Source organism: Mugil cephalus, chromosome 12, assembly GCF_022458985.1.
Source record: "Mugil cephalus isolate CIBA_MC_2020 chromosome 12, CIBA_Mcephalus_1.1, whole genome shotgun sequence".
Lineage (NCBI taxonomy): Eukaryota > Metazoa > Chordata > Actinopteri > Mugiliformes > Mugilidae > Mugil > Mugil cephalus.
The window spans coordinates 21,934,831-21,952,582 of record NC_061781.1 but is presented as its reverse complement, the minus strand read 5'-3'; the positions used below and the strand labels follow the sequence as shown (position 1 = coordinate 21,952,582).

The following is a 17,752-nucleotide window of genomic DNA, read 5'->3' as shown; positions in this document are numbered from 1 at the left end:
CATAACTATAACTAAAATTTAGAGTGGGTCTGTTATATTAAGAGTGAACCTAATATACTGGCAATCGGGATTCAGCTTCCTTCTTTTAATGTTGGTCTTGGGTGCGTGACTCATTAATTTGTGATGTGTTTATTGTTTGTTTAGTGAAATTTTAATGAATAGTTTGTGAACTAAAGAACAATCTAATCTCGTTCAGCTGTCACATGTAAAGTGACCCTAAACGTTACGTGAGGAGGGGGTAAAACAGGAAAAATACCTTGAATTTCTAATCAAGACACAGACTTTGTAACAACCCACATTACGCGGTAATCTTACTTTCTGTAGATACCACTATTGAGTTCACCCTCCTAGTATCTTTGGGGTCAATTTGACCCAATTAAGTGTTTAACATCTCTAAATATATGATTTTTTTTTCTAAAATAAATATTTAATGACTTTTCCTAATTTAATGGGGACACTGGCCCAAACATATGTTATTGTTCTTGATAATAGTTGTGATAAATGTTTTTCATACCAGATGTTGTAGTAATTTATATGGGTTGAGGAGATATTTGAATGCAGACGATAAACAAACATTTTTTTAGATGTTTAAATTTCTGGGACGAAATTGACCCCAAAGAATAAAAACTGCTAAACTTTACAGAGTTACTAAGAGGTCGATAGGTTGCGTCATTGTAGTAGGGGGTCGTGGTCCAAACGACAACAATATCAAAACAGGACACAATGTACTAGATTACAGCAACTACTCACCTTTCTTATCCATTAACCACATAAACAGCAGGCACGGGACGAAGCCCACCGGGCCCCACAGCACCAGCATCGCGATGTCGGCCTTGGTGAAGCCATAAGCCCGGACGGCCGAGTTCTGGATGGGACCCCAGAAGTTCCAGACCATGCCCTGCATCAGGGCCAGGAGGGAGAACAGGGTCAGGACCACCCATCTCCTCCCGTACACTCTGCTGTTTACAGGCGGACTATTGGTTTGCGGGTGGGAAGGGACAAGAAGCGGCTCCCTTTCCTCGTCGGTGCTCGAACCGGCACCCATGTTTTTTCGCGTCAGTTAAAAGAATCCGTCTTGAATAAAAAATAAAATTGGAAAAAGTCGACGCTCGGGTTTCTGGCCGCCTCATAAAACAATAACAGCCGACATAGCTTCTTCCTTTCTGTTACTCCTCTTCCCTGCGCATGCGCGAGCGGAAGTAGTTCGGGTTGCGGAAACTGCGTGTCCGTTGGTGGCCATTTTGGCTCTGCTGGTGCGTTAGCTCGAACGGGCCAGAGGCGGCGAGAGCAGAGCCGGAATGGAGCAGTTTCGCAGCGAAGGCGTTTCAGACGTAAATTGAAACCGTACAGCGTCATGTGAGGTTTGTTTACTTCCGCCACGAACCTCGTCTACACGTGTAGTGAACGGTGAGTCCTCTGTTTTTCCACACGCACCCCACTTTTTTCCCACGGAGCTAGCTTGGCATCAGTGGAGTGGAAGCTAAGAAAGCGGAAGCGTCGCGTCGTTAATGTAAACACTGTCCCGAGTGGAGAAGATAAAGTTCAGAGTTGTTTTGTAGATTTAGCGTGGGTTGCATTTAACGATCACAAACATTGTTCTGATTTAAGTTTACTTGACTCTGATGGGAAATAGAAACATGTGCATATCATCAAATAAAATTCAGCAATTTGATCATTGTGGGATTTTTAAAGGTCGATAACGGGATCCCGTGTCACCCAGGCTGCTCCATCTAGGCCTAGACAATACTATACAGAGATAGCTGGTTAATGTGTCAGAAGATGAACTCTTGTGATAAGACTGGGTGCAAGTTAATGTAAGAGGAAAGAGGAAACAAAGCACACAACACAGGCACTGATATCTAAAGGTCAAAAATCAGATAGCACGGATATTATCACCTGGAATTTCCCATTAGAAATCTGAGTAAGAGGAAATTCAAAATGCATTTTACAGCTTAAAAATGCACTAATCACCCAGTGATGACTGGGATACGCCCCGGTTTAAAGGTCTTTTGTGGATGATTTACCTAAGAGTAAAATACGCAATGTCTCCACACTTTCATTCACCTTTTGGTCTGATGACTCTTGTGTCAATTATAAATCCACTCAAACGTGACCAGTTTCACCTTGGTGATACAGATCCCATGGAAGTGGATTAAGTGGAACATACACAGACATTTTTTTATTATGTAAACATGAATACAACGCTCTTACACCGAGATGTTGAAATATAAATCAGTGGATATGCAGATTAAGTCCGAAAGGCAACTGGACTTTCATCAATCATCCTAGTAGCTTCTTCAGTTCTGAGAGACTGATTGGAGGTTTAAATAGGAAAACTCCCATAAAACCCACCAGAAACTTGCTTGACTTGTAATAACCAGAAACTGGAGCCACTAATTGCCATTAACGGCTGGGTACTTACCTGTTGTTAAGGATAGGGACTGTGTGCCTGAGCTACTTACCCTATGAATGATGCTCTAAGGAAACCACTGTCAGTGGGAGCCTCCAGTCTCAAGGTGTGAATGATGTGAAAGTCAAGACTGTGTTGTAAATTGATGACAGATTAAATCTCAGTCCACCTCCTCTGTTTAAAGAAAGTTTCTCCAATTTGACATAGATGGCTTCATTTACTCATCTCTCAAACCATCTGGCTAATTAACGGCACCAGTTTCTGGCAAGTTTCTGATGGGCTTTACCTACAGAGTTTCCTCTTTAACTGAAGAAACTACTTGGATGAGTGGTGTAGAACTTTCTACAAGTCCAGCTGCCTTTCTTCACATGCCTTTTGTATCAAATGCCTTTTGTATCACCATGAGCGGGATGACTGAGAACCTGCACAGACATTACAAATGAAGATACACTCGTCTGGCCTCCAGAGCCCCGACCTTAACCCCATCCAACATCTCTGATCAGTGACTAATCCCAATAATAGCTTGCAATATAAATGTTAAATGTCTCCATTCTTGTGGAGAGGCTGTTAAAGGAGCATATTGGTTTTAAAGTCATTTTAAAAAGTGACCTCCAGAGAATTGCACTGACTTAATGTACCTGAGTCTGTCAAGTAGATGCATGCGTGCTCTCAATTTCGATTCCCTGTATGAGATACAGGTGTAGGTAGGCGGGTTTATAGTTCAGTTTGTTAATATGCAAGTACGGAAGCTTCAGTTTCCTCTTCTCCCCTGACTCTCCCCAGAATGAGTCATAGCGCTTGAAGTGAGAGCATAATTGAAGTTTTTTTGAAGATACATAAGCACAGTTTTTTTTTTTTTCAGTCTGCACCACATGCTATAAAGTCTTATTCTCCATTATCTTACAGAAGATTAGGCACATCTCAGCTAGCATCTCTGTGTGACGGACTGCTAATGTCACACCACGATTTAATGGCGGCTCTTAATCGGCTAATCTGTATTTTCACCCCCCCCCCTTTGCAACCCTCTCGATGAGTCAGCGTGTACCAGGGAACATGGCCGCCGCCGCCCCCGTTAAACCCTTCAGCCCGGAGGAGGCTCGGAGGATTGTGCATCATTTGCAGCAGCCCGCGGTCTTCCCGAGCATGACCTGTGGCTGGCCTGCTCTCCGCTGGACAGCGGAGCATCTGTCTGGCTGCCTCGGCGACAGGCTCGTCCGGTTCCGACTCGGGAGAAAGGAGGAGAAAAACAGTAAGAGGAGGAGATTGATTCTGACAGAGCAGCGCTGCAGTAATTTCTCTGTAATTAATCACCTGGACGTAGCGTGCACGATGAAGCCAGGCATACGTGACACAATTTCCGACTTCCCACCAAGTTGGGAGGCTCGAGTTGGTTTGAAATCACTGATGTTTGATGGTAGAGAGACGGAGCTTGAATCTTGAGCACTCCAAAATAAGACTGAGGGAAATGTTTTAAACTTAAATGTTTTTTTTTTTGCCCACAATTTTGGGCGATTCACAGTTTTTGTAGATTTTTTTCAAGATAAAACACGATTCAAAGATTGTTCTCTATAAAACTTACATTTGCATTTGTAAAATTCATTCATTAAACAATAATAAAAAGAAAAAAAAACATCACTGAATCATGTGAAGTGGCAGATGTGAGTCAAAAGGAAACATCACTCCAGAGAACTGGCCGGTGTTTGGGCGATTACAGGATTAAGGCCCTTTTAACATCTTTAAAAATCCAAACCTTTTAATTAATTAACTACAAAGAACATTGCCCGATCCCTAAATTGCATCCTATGCTCAATTTTGCTTTTGTGTGTTACGGTGGGGTAACAAAAAAAGATTTTTAGGTATTCCTTCAAAATCAAGGGATATCTTGTTTCCTATTGGAAGCTGATCCGAAATTCACTTTTTGATACTTTAAGGATGCAAAATGTTTCCTGTGATAAACATGAATGGTCACTGATTTTCTTTAAACAAACTATTTACTCACTTCAAAGACATTAATCCCCGAAAGGCTCGCCATTCACACCCTGATTGGCAATCATGCAAGCTATTTCGATTCAGAAATTCCAGCTTAATTGATGATTCATGCCGTTCACATGACTTTATTTCCGTCTCAGATTTCCCCCGATCCCATCCTCGTTCGTCAGTTCTCTGCTTTCAGCCAATTTCACACGATCGCACTATCACTGCCTGCGAGCGTTTTGTAGTTAATCCTCTGACACATTATATTTTATTGAGCTGATGGTGTTTTGGAGCAGTTTAATGTGATTTATAAAGTTGCATTAATGGACGAAAATAACACGGAGGGTTTGTTTTTTTTTGCCGCAGAGCGTCTCGTGTATTTTGCCCTCTGTGCGGCTGTGAAACACTGTAATAATTTCCTCTGATAGTAAAACTGGCTAATTAGATTTGTAAATTATCTTTTGTTTTTAGCCACATTTGACAGGAGGACATTTCTCATCCTGGATTATAAATGTCATCACTCGTCCGTGTACAGACACTTTGTTTAGTGAAACAAAAGTAACGATAAATTACTGCGGCTGTGATTATTTTTATGACTAAAATTATTTATGCCTGTGATGATGCATATTTCTGTAATTCTGGATTTTCTATTCTTCATCATTATGATCGCTCCCTTTCTTTTTGTACTTCTATACTCTGCCTCTCTCTAGCTCCTCTGTTTGAGACTCAGTGTTCATACGTGGAGGCCACGGTGGCTCAGTTTCTCAGCTGGACCCGGGGTCAGTCTGGGACGGATATAGGCCCCTTTTCCAAATACCCCTGCTCAGATCATTGGGCCTACGCTGACTACAAGTACATCGCCATGCTGTTCCAAGACCAGCCGTTCATGTTTGAGGTAATCATCCTGCTGCTACACATAGTTAACATACCAGGTCAGGTCTTCCCTTCCTGCTGCTGTTTGACTCCACTATGGACATTTGTAATATGAGGAATATTGTTACTCCTCAAGCTTCAACACTCTCACCATTCACTACTTACTCTGTACTGTGTAAAACCCTGTGCAATATCCGTGCAACAATTATCTGTTTGCAATTCAGTTACTTTTTGTATATATACCCCTAATCATATATTGTTTATTCTATTTAGTTTTTTATCTTATTATATTTACCTTATTATTTAGCTCGCTAGGCTAGTTAGCTGGTGTCTTTTTGTTGGTTGCTAGCTGGTATCCTTATCCTGTGTATTAATGAGTTTACACAGTCCGCTCTTTACTCTTGTTATTTTTCTAACCCCCACGTATGCTCTTGCAAACTGCGATTTCCCCATTGTGGGACAAATGAAGGCTTTTCTAATTTATGCTTCCGTGGAACAAGAGGAAACCCGACAGTCTTGTTTGAAAAGTAGGTCTAGTTTCACAAGCTTGGTGTTGAGGCTCCTCACATGTTTAAATGACAACAGGTTTTTAACAGAACTGTAAAAACTAAGCATCGTCTTTGAACAGGAAGTCGTTTTTGGAAGAAATTATGTCCTCATTTGTGGACACAGGGATTATTTCACTAAATATTATAATAAAATCAACAATATGTAACCAGATATAAAACAGATCATTTTCATGCCTTAACATTGCTGTGCAAAACAGAATTGCAAATAAAGAAGTCTCAACATTCTCAAATGAGTTCTTGCTAATTAGCTAAACTATAGCTTTTTACTATTGCGTGTCATATTAAATCAGAAAAGTATAAATAAAAGCATAAATGAACAAGTTTCAACTGTAAAATTTGATGAGGTTTCGTATCTTGTCCACGTTTGTCGGCTGCAGAATGAATCCACTGAAATGAACACTATACACCGACTAGTATCTAGTTATGGGGATAAAAGTTTAAATGAAGCAGAAAAATCCGACTCAGACCTCAAACGTAACGTCCCCATATGAGGACGCAGGGTCTCAGGAGGTTTAATTTCATGTTGAAGTGGAATATGATGAAGCCGTCAGCGTGGATCCAAAGTTCTTGGACTTTGTTTTCCCTGCGGGATTAATGTAGGTAACTTTGTGTTATCTGTCAGATCTTGGTCATTGTGTCAAGGTTTAGATCATCTCGGTTTTCCGTTATCTAGGCTGTTGCCATGTTTGTTTTCGTGGAAGTGGAAGTGGATCAGAGGGAGGAGCTGGGGTGGATGGAGGGGTGGATATGACTCAAAACCAAAGGATTGCATTATCATTCCAGACTCCAAACCAGGCAATACACCTCTCTCCAATCGCACTGATTGTCTAATTGTTTATAGGACGCTCATTAGAAGCAGCACTGAACACCAACCGCCACATTGACTTTTACCTTTTAGATCCAGTCTATGGGACCGACGTGACGGCCTGTTTTCCTTTTTTATTTTCCCCTGTATTAATAGGTCTGTATATGTCCGCATGAATATAGTTTGTGTTCTCATAATTCCCCATGCGTAACTGCATTAACACTCCGTAACCCCACTAACTGTGCATCGCGTAGGTGGGGCTGGGATTTATTACGGTTTATACATGACCCAAAGCAGCACGATAATAAGTGCTTTTAGAAGCTGTTTTCTTGAACCTTAATTGAAAAATAGAATTCACCAAATTATTTCCCCTCTTGTCAGCAGCTCAGAATGGAAAAAAAAAAAATATGCAAATATACAAATTAAAATCAAATCATTCTGTAGCTTTCATTTACATTATTGCATTTTTCCTCTCGTTTTTTTTTTTTTTTTTTAATCAAAACGTTAAGCCGTTCCCCACGGCTGCTTTATACGTTCTGCTATTCTTGTCCTCTGGCAGGTAAAAACATAAAAGTGTCATCCTTTCTTGAGCCACGGCCACAAATTCATTCCATTTTTTATCTCTGCGATAAATTTTTATTGGGCGTCCACCTTCAATTATTGCCGGCTGACGTCCATGCCTTTGAGACATGCAGACATGGGCTTTTTTTACGGTATAAATGGGAGGAAAAAAAAAAAGAAAAGCTGCCTCTCTCGCTGAATATATGCTAATAATTTAATTATTCAGAGGGTAGCGGTGAGATTGCTACACCTTGTGTTTAACAGGATGTGATTGACAGACTAGTTTTCCTTGAAAGACGACACGGAGCGGAGCCCTCCACTGGTGACCTGTAATAGACCCCGTCACTGTCGCTGTGTTGTGACAGTCGAGAAAATGGGAATCTTGTTTCCATGTCATGTCATTGTCATGGCAAAAAAAAAAAAAAAAAAAAAGAACCAAAGCTCTCATTTAAAGCAGTTAATATACACGCCGCATTATTTACGGCTGATGTTTGTCGTTTGAATTCACGCTGCAGGACGTGAAGTGGTCCGAGTTTGGTTTTGAGGGACGTGACGGGAAGGAGAGCACCTTATGGATCGGCACGGAGGGGGCCAACACGCCGTGCCACCAGGACACGTACGGCTGTAACCTGGTCCTGCAGATTCAAGGGCGGTAAGGACTGTCACAGCAACCATTTGTAGATAAATCCGAATTATAATTTCACATGAAACATCAAATCAAACTTTATTTATATAGCACTTTTCATACAAACCCCCCACAAAACCCCCCCATTTATACACGTATAAGCCCAGTTACACATAGTTACACTCACCGGCCACTTTATTAGGTACACCTTGCTAGTAAAAGCTTTAACCCCTTTAGAACCTCTGGAGTGTTTCACTTAACTGAGAAATGTCACATTTGTGTGTCAGCAGAACAACGTAATAGACTAATGTGAGATGTATCTTTGCATAAGCACCCGTTCTGCATCGTAATCCACAGGAGAATAAAACATCACCGTGTCTCATGTGTTTGTGGACACAACAAAGGCTTTTTTTTTTTTTTTTAAGTGGAGAATAAGTTAAGGTACAGCTTTTAGAGCTGTTTGTCTGAGAATATGGACCTTTGCAATAAGAGGTAGCTTTGTGTTATTGACTGCGGTGCCACTGTTAGTCTTTGTAAACATAAATGAGTATTGATTTTCAAACTGAAGAACAGTTTAAAAAATAAAAGTAAAAAGAGAGAGTAAGAGAAGTGTGAAATATAAAGCAACACGGTCAGACCTGTGCATAAAATCATTAAATAGAGACAGGATTTCTGTATTTCCCCCATTCTGCTTCCTGTTAGACTTTATCTCTCCATCCTGCAACACTGAAGTTGTCTCTGCTGTAACTGCTGACACGGAAGGTGCCCTTTGGAAAAAAAAATAAATAAAAAAAGAGTTAATTTGTCGAGAGGGCAGGAAACGGAGACGGAGGTTGAGACACTGCGCGGGTCATCTTTGAGCCTGGAAATAAAAAGAAAAAGTTCCTCCTTATATCACTCCACAGAGAGCAGCACCTTCACCTCGGCCCTTGGATCCGGGGCCCAGCCTCTTTTGTTTGTTATTGATCTGAAATTGAATGAAATGTGGCTCCTTTTTACTCCGCCGGTCTGTGGAAGTAAAACGGTGCCGACTGATACCGTGACCTTTGAGGCGGCTGTGGATCGGATGATAGTAAAGCTATTCAGAGAATGTAATTTAGGTTTCAGCTCGAAAGAAAAAAAAAAAAACAGAAAGGGATTGATGGATTTGCTGCAGACTCTGACTAAACCTTGGAATCTGGATTCAGCTGATTAAAAGATAAAAAGGAAACAGAGCGAGTATTGGATTTTTTTTTAGACGTATTATAAGAATATAATTGTGTTTTACAGCCGCGACGTCACCAGGACAGAACGTTGTTACATTATTTTACTTACCATTTTTGTATGATCACCGCACTTTGTGTTGCATTTTGGTCACGTTTAAGTCAACTCAAAGCTAAATTCTTATCTTAAAACAATAAGTCGCGTCCAACCAGACATGTTCCCTGCGTTCAGGAAGCGCTGGCACCTCTTTCCTCCAGAGGACACGGCTCATCTTTACCCAACTAGGATCCCCTATGAGGAGTCCAGCGTCTTCAGCCAGGTGGATGTTCTGCATCCAGACCTGAGGAGGTTTCCTTCCTTCCACGGCGCCAGGGCCCACGTCGTCATTCTGCAGCCCGGGCAGGTCAGGATTCTTACTTTCTTTTTTAAATACAAATCTTGAATAGTCATCACAGAGTTCATATAGTTGGCTAAAGCAATGGTTCCTAACCTGGGGAAAACTTGTTTGAGATCCAGCTGCAGCTGATGCTGCATTCAAGACAACTTGGGGGAAAAAATAGCTCTGAGTGGTCAAACTCTAAAATTGCTGCTTCCAAAATAAAAATAATTAGCTGCTGCATATATTTTAATGTTCAGAAAACAGTGCCGGAGCCTGTGTTATCGGAAATCTGAAGTTTCCGAGTTGGAATATAGACGTTCTGAGTTTTCATGAAGGCATCATCTAAACCATTGTTATAAAATGTTAGGATGTAAATTTCGCAATTTAGAGTTAGAATATGATCTACAGTTGTTTTGGTATAAATTGAAACATGAATTCAATGGTAAAATCGCTAATGGAATAATTCCTCAAATTAATTAGCTTGAATTTAGGTACATAAAAGGGAGGCTGGGGGGGGCTCCAAGGAAAAAAGGTTGGGAAATACTACTGGAACACACACTGATCTTGTCCCTTTGCTGCTGTAACACTTTAAATCTAACCTCATCTAGTCTTAAATTATATGAAAAGAGATCAGTTAATTAGTCGACCGACAGAAAAAAAAAACAGTTCTAACTATTTTGAAAATGTTTGAAACTTTAGTGCAGGACTTTTAAATGTGAGCGATTGTCCGTCATGTTCGAGGTCTCGCCCAACGGGTTCACAAAATGCTGATTAAGCCAACCACTGACAATCTGCCTGAACCTTTAAATATAGCAGCGTTTCAAATCTGTGGTCTGTGGTGTTTAAAATTTAACTTTGAGGTTCTATAAATTCATCGTCTCTGGTAGTGAGAAATGACCCTGGTGTTCATAATCTAAAAAAAGGAGGAGATCCGTAACTTTGGCCTGAAAGAAGAGGGGGGACTGTGCACTGTGTGCAGTTTCAGTTTCTTTAATTACTGTTATTGCCAGAAAGGGGAGGCGACCTCAGCTTTAAGTCATTATGTGCCAAATGTTCAGTTTTCAGCTGTGAGTAAACTGGAAACCTTAACGTTTTAAAGCATTGATCTGCTCTTTAGAGAACTGTGACGTGTATGTTTTGGTAAAATTGCATTTTGTGATTTTAAAAATGAAATAAAATCCTAATTATAAGAATTAATTAAATGCAGCAGGGTTTAATAAATAAATGTGCAACACGTGCGTTTGTGCAAAGAGATAGAAATAGTAGTAAATATCCACTATATGTAGTATGACGCTAAGGTGCAACAATATGGATGAACTTTTACCCAAAAGTGACCACTCTGTTCTGTTGCATTTTTCATATTTTAGAAAGTGACATACTAAAGTTTGATGTTATGTAATACCGTGGCTCTACGTTTATGTGACGAGGTGCTTGTGACATAACGGCCGTAACCGTAAAACAAGCCTTTATTGGTCCTTAAGCCGTGCAGTCAGACTCTTACTCTGAGATTTATTTGTCATGGTGTCCTCCATAAAAGTGTGAAGCAAGGCAACAGTCATGACTCGGTTTGCAATTAAAACCTGTAAATCCTTCAACAGCCTTTTTTTTAATGAATAAAGTAGATGGTTAACATGGATTACGGAGCATAAACTGCGATATCAATCTTGATATCGCGTCAGGTGAGATGTAACCGGGTCAAGTCCAGGCCACTGGGCCGAGAGCTGCTGTTCTGATTTCCCCACACGTCGTCCTCCGATCACGAATCACAGCGAAGATCTTCGTCCTCTTTCACCTCATTTCAGATTCCGGCCGCATTGTTTTGTTTTTCCGCGAGTCAAAATGTCGACCGAGGAATCAGCCGTCTGTCTCTTTTTTCGCTATCGGCTCATCCCGGAGCTCCTCTAGCGTGCTAAATACTCTACTTATCAGCAGTCGTCTGATGACTCTGCCGGCTGGTTGTCGAGTGATTTATAGGTCAGGGTCACGTTTGCTCTATTTGTCTCAAAATCTAAAACGTGATAAACGAATGGTGTCATACATCTCTCACGGAAATATTACCCACATCTGGAATGAAGGCCTTGGACTGGAAAACAATTCTTCTTCTTCTTCTTCTTCTTCTTCTTCTTCTTCTTCTTCTTCTTCTCCTTCTCCTCCTCCTCCTCATCCTCATCATCATCATTATTATTATTATTATTATTAGTTGAATTGGGACAATGCACATTAATCAACGTCAATGCATTAGTCATCAGCGTAAATGCTAACTTTCAGCCGTAGTCCAAAGTCAGGTACACAACACAGACTTTAAAACAACACTCATACAACAGACAATTACAGACACAGACAGACAGAATCAAAACAGACACAAGAAACCGAAAGAGTGTGCATCAGATTAAGAAAACTATTCAGGCTCTGTGAGTACATGTCTGATTTATTTTTAACCAGTGTTTGAGAGATTTTAGTTTCGGATGTGTGGTAGTAATGTGCTCCTCTTACAGACGAGACCGTTTGGGGGAATTTAGTTCTACACCTCAGTACGTTACAGTCGCCCCTAATTACAGCCCTCGTTCTTCGTCCTTCAATGTTTTTTTTTCTCTGGATGAATTCATTCATTTTCTTTATAATAATGAAAGTGAAGGGCGTAATGTTTTTAGAATGTTTTTTTGAGCCTTGAAAAACCCAAAACATCAATACATACATCTAAAATGTTCGGACTGGCCTCCGACCCACATGGTTCATTCTGCCCTCATGGAACCATTGGCTGCTTTGCGCATCTTGTTTGGGAATACAGTTTTCAATGCATCCTGCAGTGCATATCTTAAATGACGCCTCTCAGCTGTCTCTTATTGAGAAAAAAAAAACATGTACAATCTGATTTAGCTGCAGCCAAGAAGATTATCGCCCAGAGATGGAGACTCTTTGGAGCAAGAGTAAACAAGGCAAATTCAAAAACAATCCGAATATGGAAGAATGTGATATCAGATTGTTTGCAGTGATAAGTGCGTCCCCTGTGAATGTGGAATGTGCTGCTTGGCTGTTTGAAAGGTAACATGTTTTTATGTGTTGAAGCTTAATAAAAACTGAATGAGAAAAAAAACTAAAACCGGGAGTGAAATGCTGTTTCCCCAGAGGACGTCGTGGTAAAAAGACTTCTGAAGGAAAGCCAGATAAGAGGCCATCAGCAGTATCTCACAATCTTCATTCAACAAAAGCTCGTGGCTCAGGTGCTTTCGCGTAACCTCAGCCTGGTCCTTCATTCACACAATACACGGCATCCTGACCTTCGGTGTTTGATAGCGTCTTCTGCCGCTGCTCACATCGCTGACCTCCATCTAATCCAGTCGATACCACGTCTGACCTCGGCTCGGGATGTTAACATGCGGCTGCTACAAGCCGAGGTTTATGCGTGGATCTGTTTCACCGTACCCTCGGAAACGCTGCAGCTGTTGACACAAGACGGACACTGTCTACAAGATTGACCCCGCCCCTACAAGGACGGCTCATTCCTCTCGTCTCGTCAGGCCGCGGGGCCATGAATGAATCAAGGATGCTTCCTGGAACGGATAAATAGAGTCACTTTATGAATGGACTAAACCACCAGCAGCGGAGGTGGAGGGGAAGGTTTATGCTGCCATCCAGTGGAGGATGTGTGCATATACGCTCACTCAGTGTCTGTCTTAAAAGGCTGAAAAGGAAAAGGTAGCAGGAGTTTTCATTGAACTTATAGTATTTCCATTTATTCTTATTAGGACTTTTTATGTTTTTGCAGGTGCTTTATGTTCCCAGACACTGGTGGCACTACGTGGAGTCAGTGGATCCCATTACTGTCAGCGTAAACTCCTGGATTGAGCTGGTAAGTGGCCATATTACATCTGTCTTTCATCCAAAGTTTGAAGAAAAAAAAAAACTGCCTTTCAGTTTTGAATTATGAACAGGCCTGGCACTGAAATATTCCCTGCAGCCAGACACATATTCATGAGGGCAGGTCTCTCAGCAGCTTCCCTTACAAGGCCATGGATACGACAAACTGTGTCTGCAGCCCACCTTCCTTACAAGGTTTCCTTAACTCCGACTGTAATTATCTAAACATGCAGGACTCCCCCTGACCACGCTCGCCTCTCTGTTCCTGCACAGGAAGCGGACGATGTGTCGAGAGTCAGCGAAGCTGTGACCAGGGCGGTCGTGTGCGCGGTTAAAAGCTCTCGGAGTGATGACAACACCGGCGACTGGCTCAACCCCACCGAGGTATCTCAATCCCAACCCTTACCCTATCCCTAGCACATCACAAGTTCTCTTCTTGCTCCGGCTTCTGACCGGGAAATTAACCAATAACTATTTCCACAAGTAGGTCACTAGTGTAGATCTTGCATTAATATCAAAAAGTTGTTACTTGTTGCCGTCAGATGAGATTCCAGTAAATCACCAAGAAATAAACACCTGAAAAACAGTTGTAGCATAATTTGGCGGGTGGGATAACAAATGCATGATACTAATTAAATACTTTTCTAGTGCTCTACATGCTTCAGGATCCTTCACTCACCCCTTAATGACCCAAGAAAATTTCCAACTTCTCAATTTTATTGAATGAACAGACCAAGCAGTTTGAATCTGTGGTAGTAGAACTGAAAACACACAAAACACAAATATAATGACAAACCAAAATGATGCCAGAGAGGGATCTATTCCCTTTTACACCCTATTAGCTGCATTTTAATTAAAACCAGAACTCGCCACTTCAATAACTTCAGCCTTTTTAACAGACTCAACAGAACCTTCATGCACAAAATAAAAAAAAGTCCAACTACTGGGAAATGTTAACAAAAAAAATAAAATTATATAGCTTTGGCTGAGAATTCTCATTTAGTGAATGTATTCTGCACTATTCAGCATAAGGATCCTCACAGGATGTGAATCAGCATGTTTCTGATGTGACTTGCGCTGCATAAATGTTTCAAATCCACAATTCCTTGATGGGTCCGAAGCCATATCTCCCCCAAAAAAGCAGACACGTAAAAAACAGAAAAGTGAATTCTTGGCTGCACCTTCAAACATTTCTTTCAAACCAAGAAACACAAAACTTCACAAAACGATTTTGTCGTTTGTCACTTTGAGTTATTTGAGCATCGTTTGGCCGACGTGATCCCAGTCTCTTAACGTCCAACTTTTCCTGCAAAGACATTGAGGAAAATAGATTATAAATCAAATGATCCACCTCATTCATGCTCATTCAACGCCGCCACAGCTGAACTTCTTCTCCCTCCTTCCTCTCTGGCACAAGTAGCACTTTTGATAAACGGCCAGAAATCTTAAAACAATCTGTCGTAAGCTATTTAAAAAACTATTTTCTCATATTTTTTTTGTGTGTTAGCTTGGCTTAGCCCTGTTAACCAATTTATACCAGCCGTCCCTGCCTGTGAAACAACTACGTCTCATTTTTACACTTTTACAGCAGATTAAACAAACACCTGTTTTTATTTTTTAAGCTAAGCTAAGCTAAACTAACTAACAGCTGATTATAGTTTACTATGTACTTGAGGAAGTATGCCAATCTGTCTTTACATTCATGTGGTTCTGCTGTCTGTGCCTGTGTCCTCATAAACCTACCCAATGTTTTCAGTGCTTGCGTTTATCCTTCTTAACTGTTAAGCGTAATCTTCTCGTGATACCTCATGCGTTAAGCCACCACCACTATCCACTATAATTGTGTCGCTGACATAGTTGCCCTGTTGGTTTGTGCCCTTGTTTAATGTCACAGTGGTAACTTTTTAACTTTTCTACAATGATTGTTGTCTCCATCCACCCGTTCATCATGCGTCCTCTAGTATCATGTCTCATTTATCTCGTTCCTCCTGTCGCTCTTTTCGTGGTTTCAGAGTATAACTGACTTTTGCGTTGAACGTCTCCAAACCTCCGTGAGCTTTATGAGTTGCCGGTCTGCCTTTGACTGATTACTAACCACAGCCCCTCACACACCGTTACTTTGTCTGTGTATCAGTTGGTACAGAGTGGCAGCCTCTGTACGGGAGGATCTGTGAGAGGAGGATCGAAACCTTGGTCTTAAAGCAAAGGGGATGAGACTTCCAGTTAAGCAAAATCTTTTTTGCTATCATGCCCATTTTGAGAGTCTGCTTACAGTGGAAAGGGAGGGTCGAAGTCCTTTCAGATGAACCAAAAATAGGCAGTTTATAGTCTGGTTGAATATTTATTTTTTTATTGCTTCAAGAACCAATAAAATATGTCGCTACAAAAGTTTTTTCTGTACAAATAAAAGACTGAGACTTCTTATATTTCCTTCTTAGAAAATGTTTATTTGTTAAATATTTGAGAAAAAAGTCAAAATGCAGTGTTGAGATTGAAGTCAAAATAAAATTTTGAGAAAAAATATGAAATTTTAAGAAAAAAGTCAAAATATGATGTTGAGAATAAAGTCAGAATAAAATTTTGAGAAAAACATTGAAAGTTCGAGAATAAAGTCAAAATTTTAAGAAAAAAGTCGAAATACAATATAGAAATTAAAGTCGAAATAAAAATTTTAAGAAAAAAGTTGAACTTTTGAGAAAAAAATTTAATTTCAAGAAAAAAGTCAAACTACAATGTCGAGAAAAAAGTTGAAATAAAATGTCAAGAATAAAGTTAAAATGAAACTTTGAGAAAAAAGTCAAATTTTTGAGAAAAAAAAGTCAAAATATAATGCCATTATTAAAATCGAAATAAAATTTTGAGAAAAAAATAGAAATGTTGAGAAAAATTTGAAATGTCGAGAACCTTCAAACTGTATGACACTCAACAGAAAAGTATTGGGGCTTAATTAATAATTGTTATTAATTAAGAACTTTCTCGAAGTGCATGATGAAAAAATATCTACTTCCTCTCATTTTTCTCTCATGGGTGGCACTAATACTCTTCCGTAAAGTTTGCTATATATCCAGACATGTATTGATTCTTTTCTTTAACACACTGCGGTTTTGTTTTTTTCAAGGCTGAGCAGTTGAACCTCAATGCAGAGGAAATGTACCTATTTGCTGTTAAAACATTCTTTCTGACTTTCATGTCTGTTGTAGGAAGGAGTTGCATCCCACGGTGAGAACATGCAGTACCTGAACCTGGCTGTGAGGGCTTGCGCTCAAAGACGTAAGAACGAACTACCGGCCCGGGACCCGAGGGACGCATGTCCAGCGAAGCGGGACTCAAGTGGACAAATCAGGAAAAACAGAGAGCGGATTAGAAACTCTGCACCCTTCAGCGCTCCCTACGGACCAGACCTGATCCCTGTGGGCTGTCAGGAAGAAGAACCGGGGAGGGTGACCCTCACGTCTTCTGAAGACAACGCTGTCACGTCTCAGCAGGACTCCACTGTCAGCTCAGACACAGTCACACTCATGGAGGAAACTGACTTAACTCTGCACAAAGCACGTGACTGTGCAGATGGGCCATCAGAGCGCCGCTCGGAGGACTGCAAGGAGCTGAGACCGACAACAATAACCACTAATGACCTTTTAGACTGCCTGCTGCATCCTGATATCATCAGCCGTGTCACTGAGCTTCTGCTGGAAAGACACACAGGAAGTCATGGGACCAACGCACCATTATAGCTTTAATATCCACCTGTCACTGTTTTTTTTTTTTGTACTTAAAAGTATAAAAAGTGAACTATAAAAAAAACATTTCTGGCTGCAGAAATCTGTCCTCCCATCCAGTAACATTCTGCTGTAAGGAGACACCCTCACTTTTCCGTCTCCCATGCATCTGTGTCCTCGTAATGTGATGAGTGACATCGTTGAGCGGCCCTAACATTTCCTTGTTGTGTTGTCCTGCACATGCTAATCATGTTTGGATCTCCCAGAGGATGAGAAATGACCACTTAAATCAGTTAGCATGCTAATAAGCCCAATAATTCAAGATAATATCCCGGGGATGCGGACATTTGTTTTCTGCGTAATGCTTCCCCCTCAGCTTGTAACGAGCGTTGTCACTGAGCCTCCTCAGAGGGACGAGCGTAATGTGATGGATGAGAGCTGAGTGAGGAGCGATGAATGGAAGCAAAGGTTCTGTTTGGTTAAGTGAACGAGTCGAGCTTCTCCGAGGGGACGAGGGACGGGTGGACATCGACGTGATGGGGCGTAACTAATGTCACCTTTTTTTTTGTTGTTGTTGCAAATTCTAATTTGCTCTCTAATTCTAATAATGCTCTCTATTAGATGAAAGATATTTTCACACATCTGAATGTAGACAGATTTTTGAAATTGCTCACACACACACACCAATCAGCCACAACATTAAAACCGCCACTGACAGTTAAAGTAAATAACATTTAAACCAGGGGTCTTCAACGGTTTTCAGGCCAAGGACCCCTGAA

General features: G+C 40.9%; 2 protein-coding genes across 3 annotated transcripts in view; one reads left to right on the top strand and one right to left on the bottom strand.

The window, feature by feature from the left end:
• slc49a4 (solute carrier family 49 member 4) overlaps window positions 1–1,174 on the bottom strand; it is a 53,818-nt gene extending 52,644 nt beyond the window's left edge. Inside the window, exon 1 of the mRNA XM_047602003.1 lies at window positions 751–1,174. Within this exon, the coding sequence (XP_047457959.1) occupies window positions 751–1,045 (295 nt within the window). The 5' untranslated portion in view covers window positions 1,046–1,174. The remainder of the gene's footprint in view (window positions 1–750) is intronic.
• A 108-nt stretch (window positions 1,175–1,282) lies between these two features.
• Window positions 1,283–17,710, top strand: hspbap1 (hspb associated protein 1). 2 transcript variants are annotated; one of them, XM_047602002.1, is made up of 8 exons: window positions 1,283–1,407; window positions 3,449–3,659; window positions 5,095–5,279; window positions 7,708–7,844; window positions 9,252–9,423; window positions 13,166–13,249; window positions 13,531–13,641; window positions 16,458–17,710. In XM_047602002.1, the coding sequence occupies exons 2-8, from the start codon at window positions 3,464–3,466 to the stop codon at window positions 16,986–16,988; spliced, it is 1,416 nt and encodes a 471-aa protein (XP_047457958.1). In that variant the 5' UTR covers window positions 1,283–1,407; window positions 3,449–3,463; the 3' UTR covers window positions 16,989–17,710. The 2 variants fall into 2 exon arrangements, with proteins under 2 accessions (XP_047457958.1, XP_047457957.1); XM_047602001.1 differs by lacking the exon at window positions 1,283–1,407 and having other exon boundaries at window positions 3,084–3,659.
• Window positions 17,711–17,752: the final 42 nt, after the last annotated feature.

Excerpts from the sequence above, each read along its gene's own strand:
- hspbap1 (XM_047602001.1), top strand. The coding sequence starts at position 3,440 with ATGAGTCAGCGTGTACCAGGGAACATGGCCGCCGCCGCCCCCGTTAAA. Across the intron at positions 9,424-13,165 it reads TCATTCTGCAGCCCGGGCAG|GTGCTTTATGTTCCCAGACA; the intron begins GTCAGGATTCTT and ends ATGTTTTTGCAG. Across the intron at positions 13,642-16,457 it reads ACTGGCTCAACCCCACCGAG|GAAGGAGTTGCATCCCACGG; the intron begins GTATCTCAATCC and ends TGTCTGTTGTAG.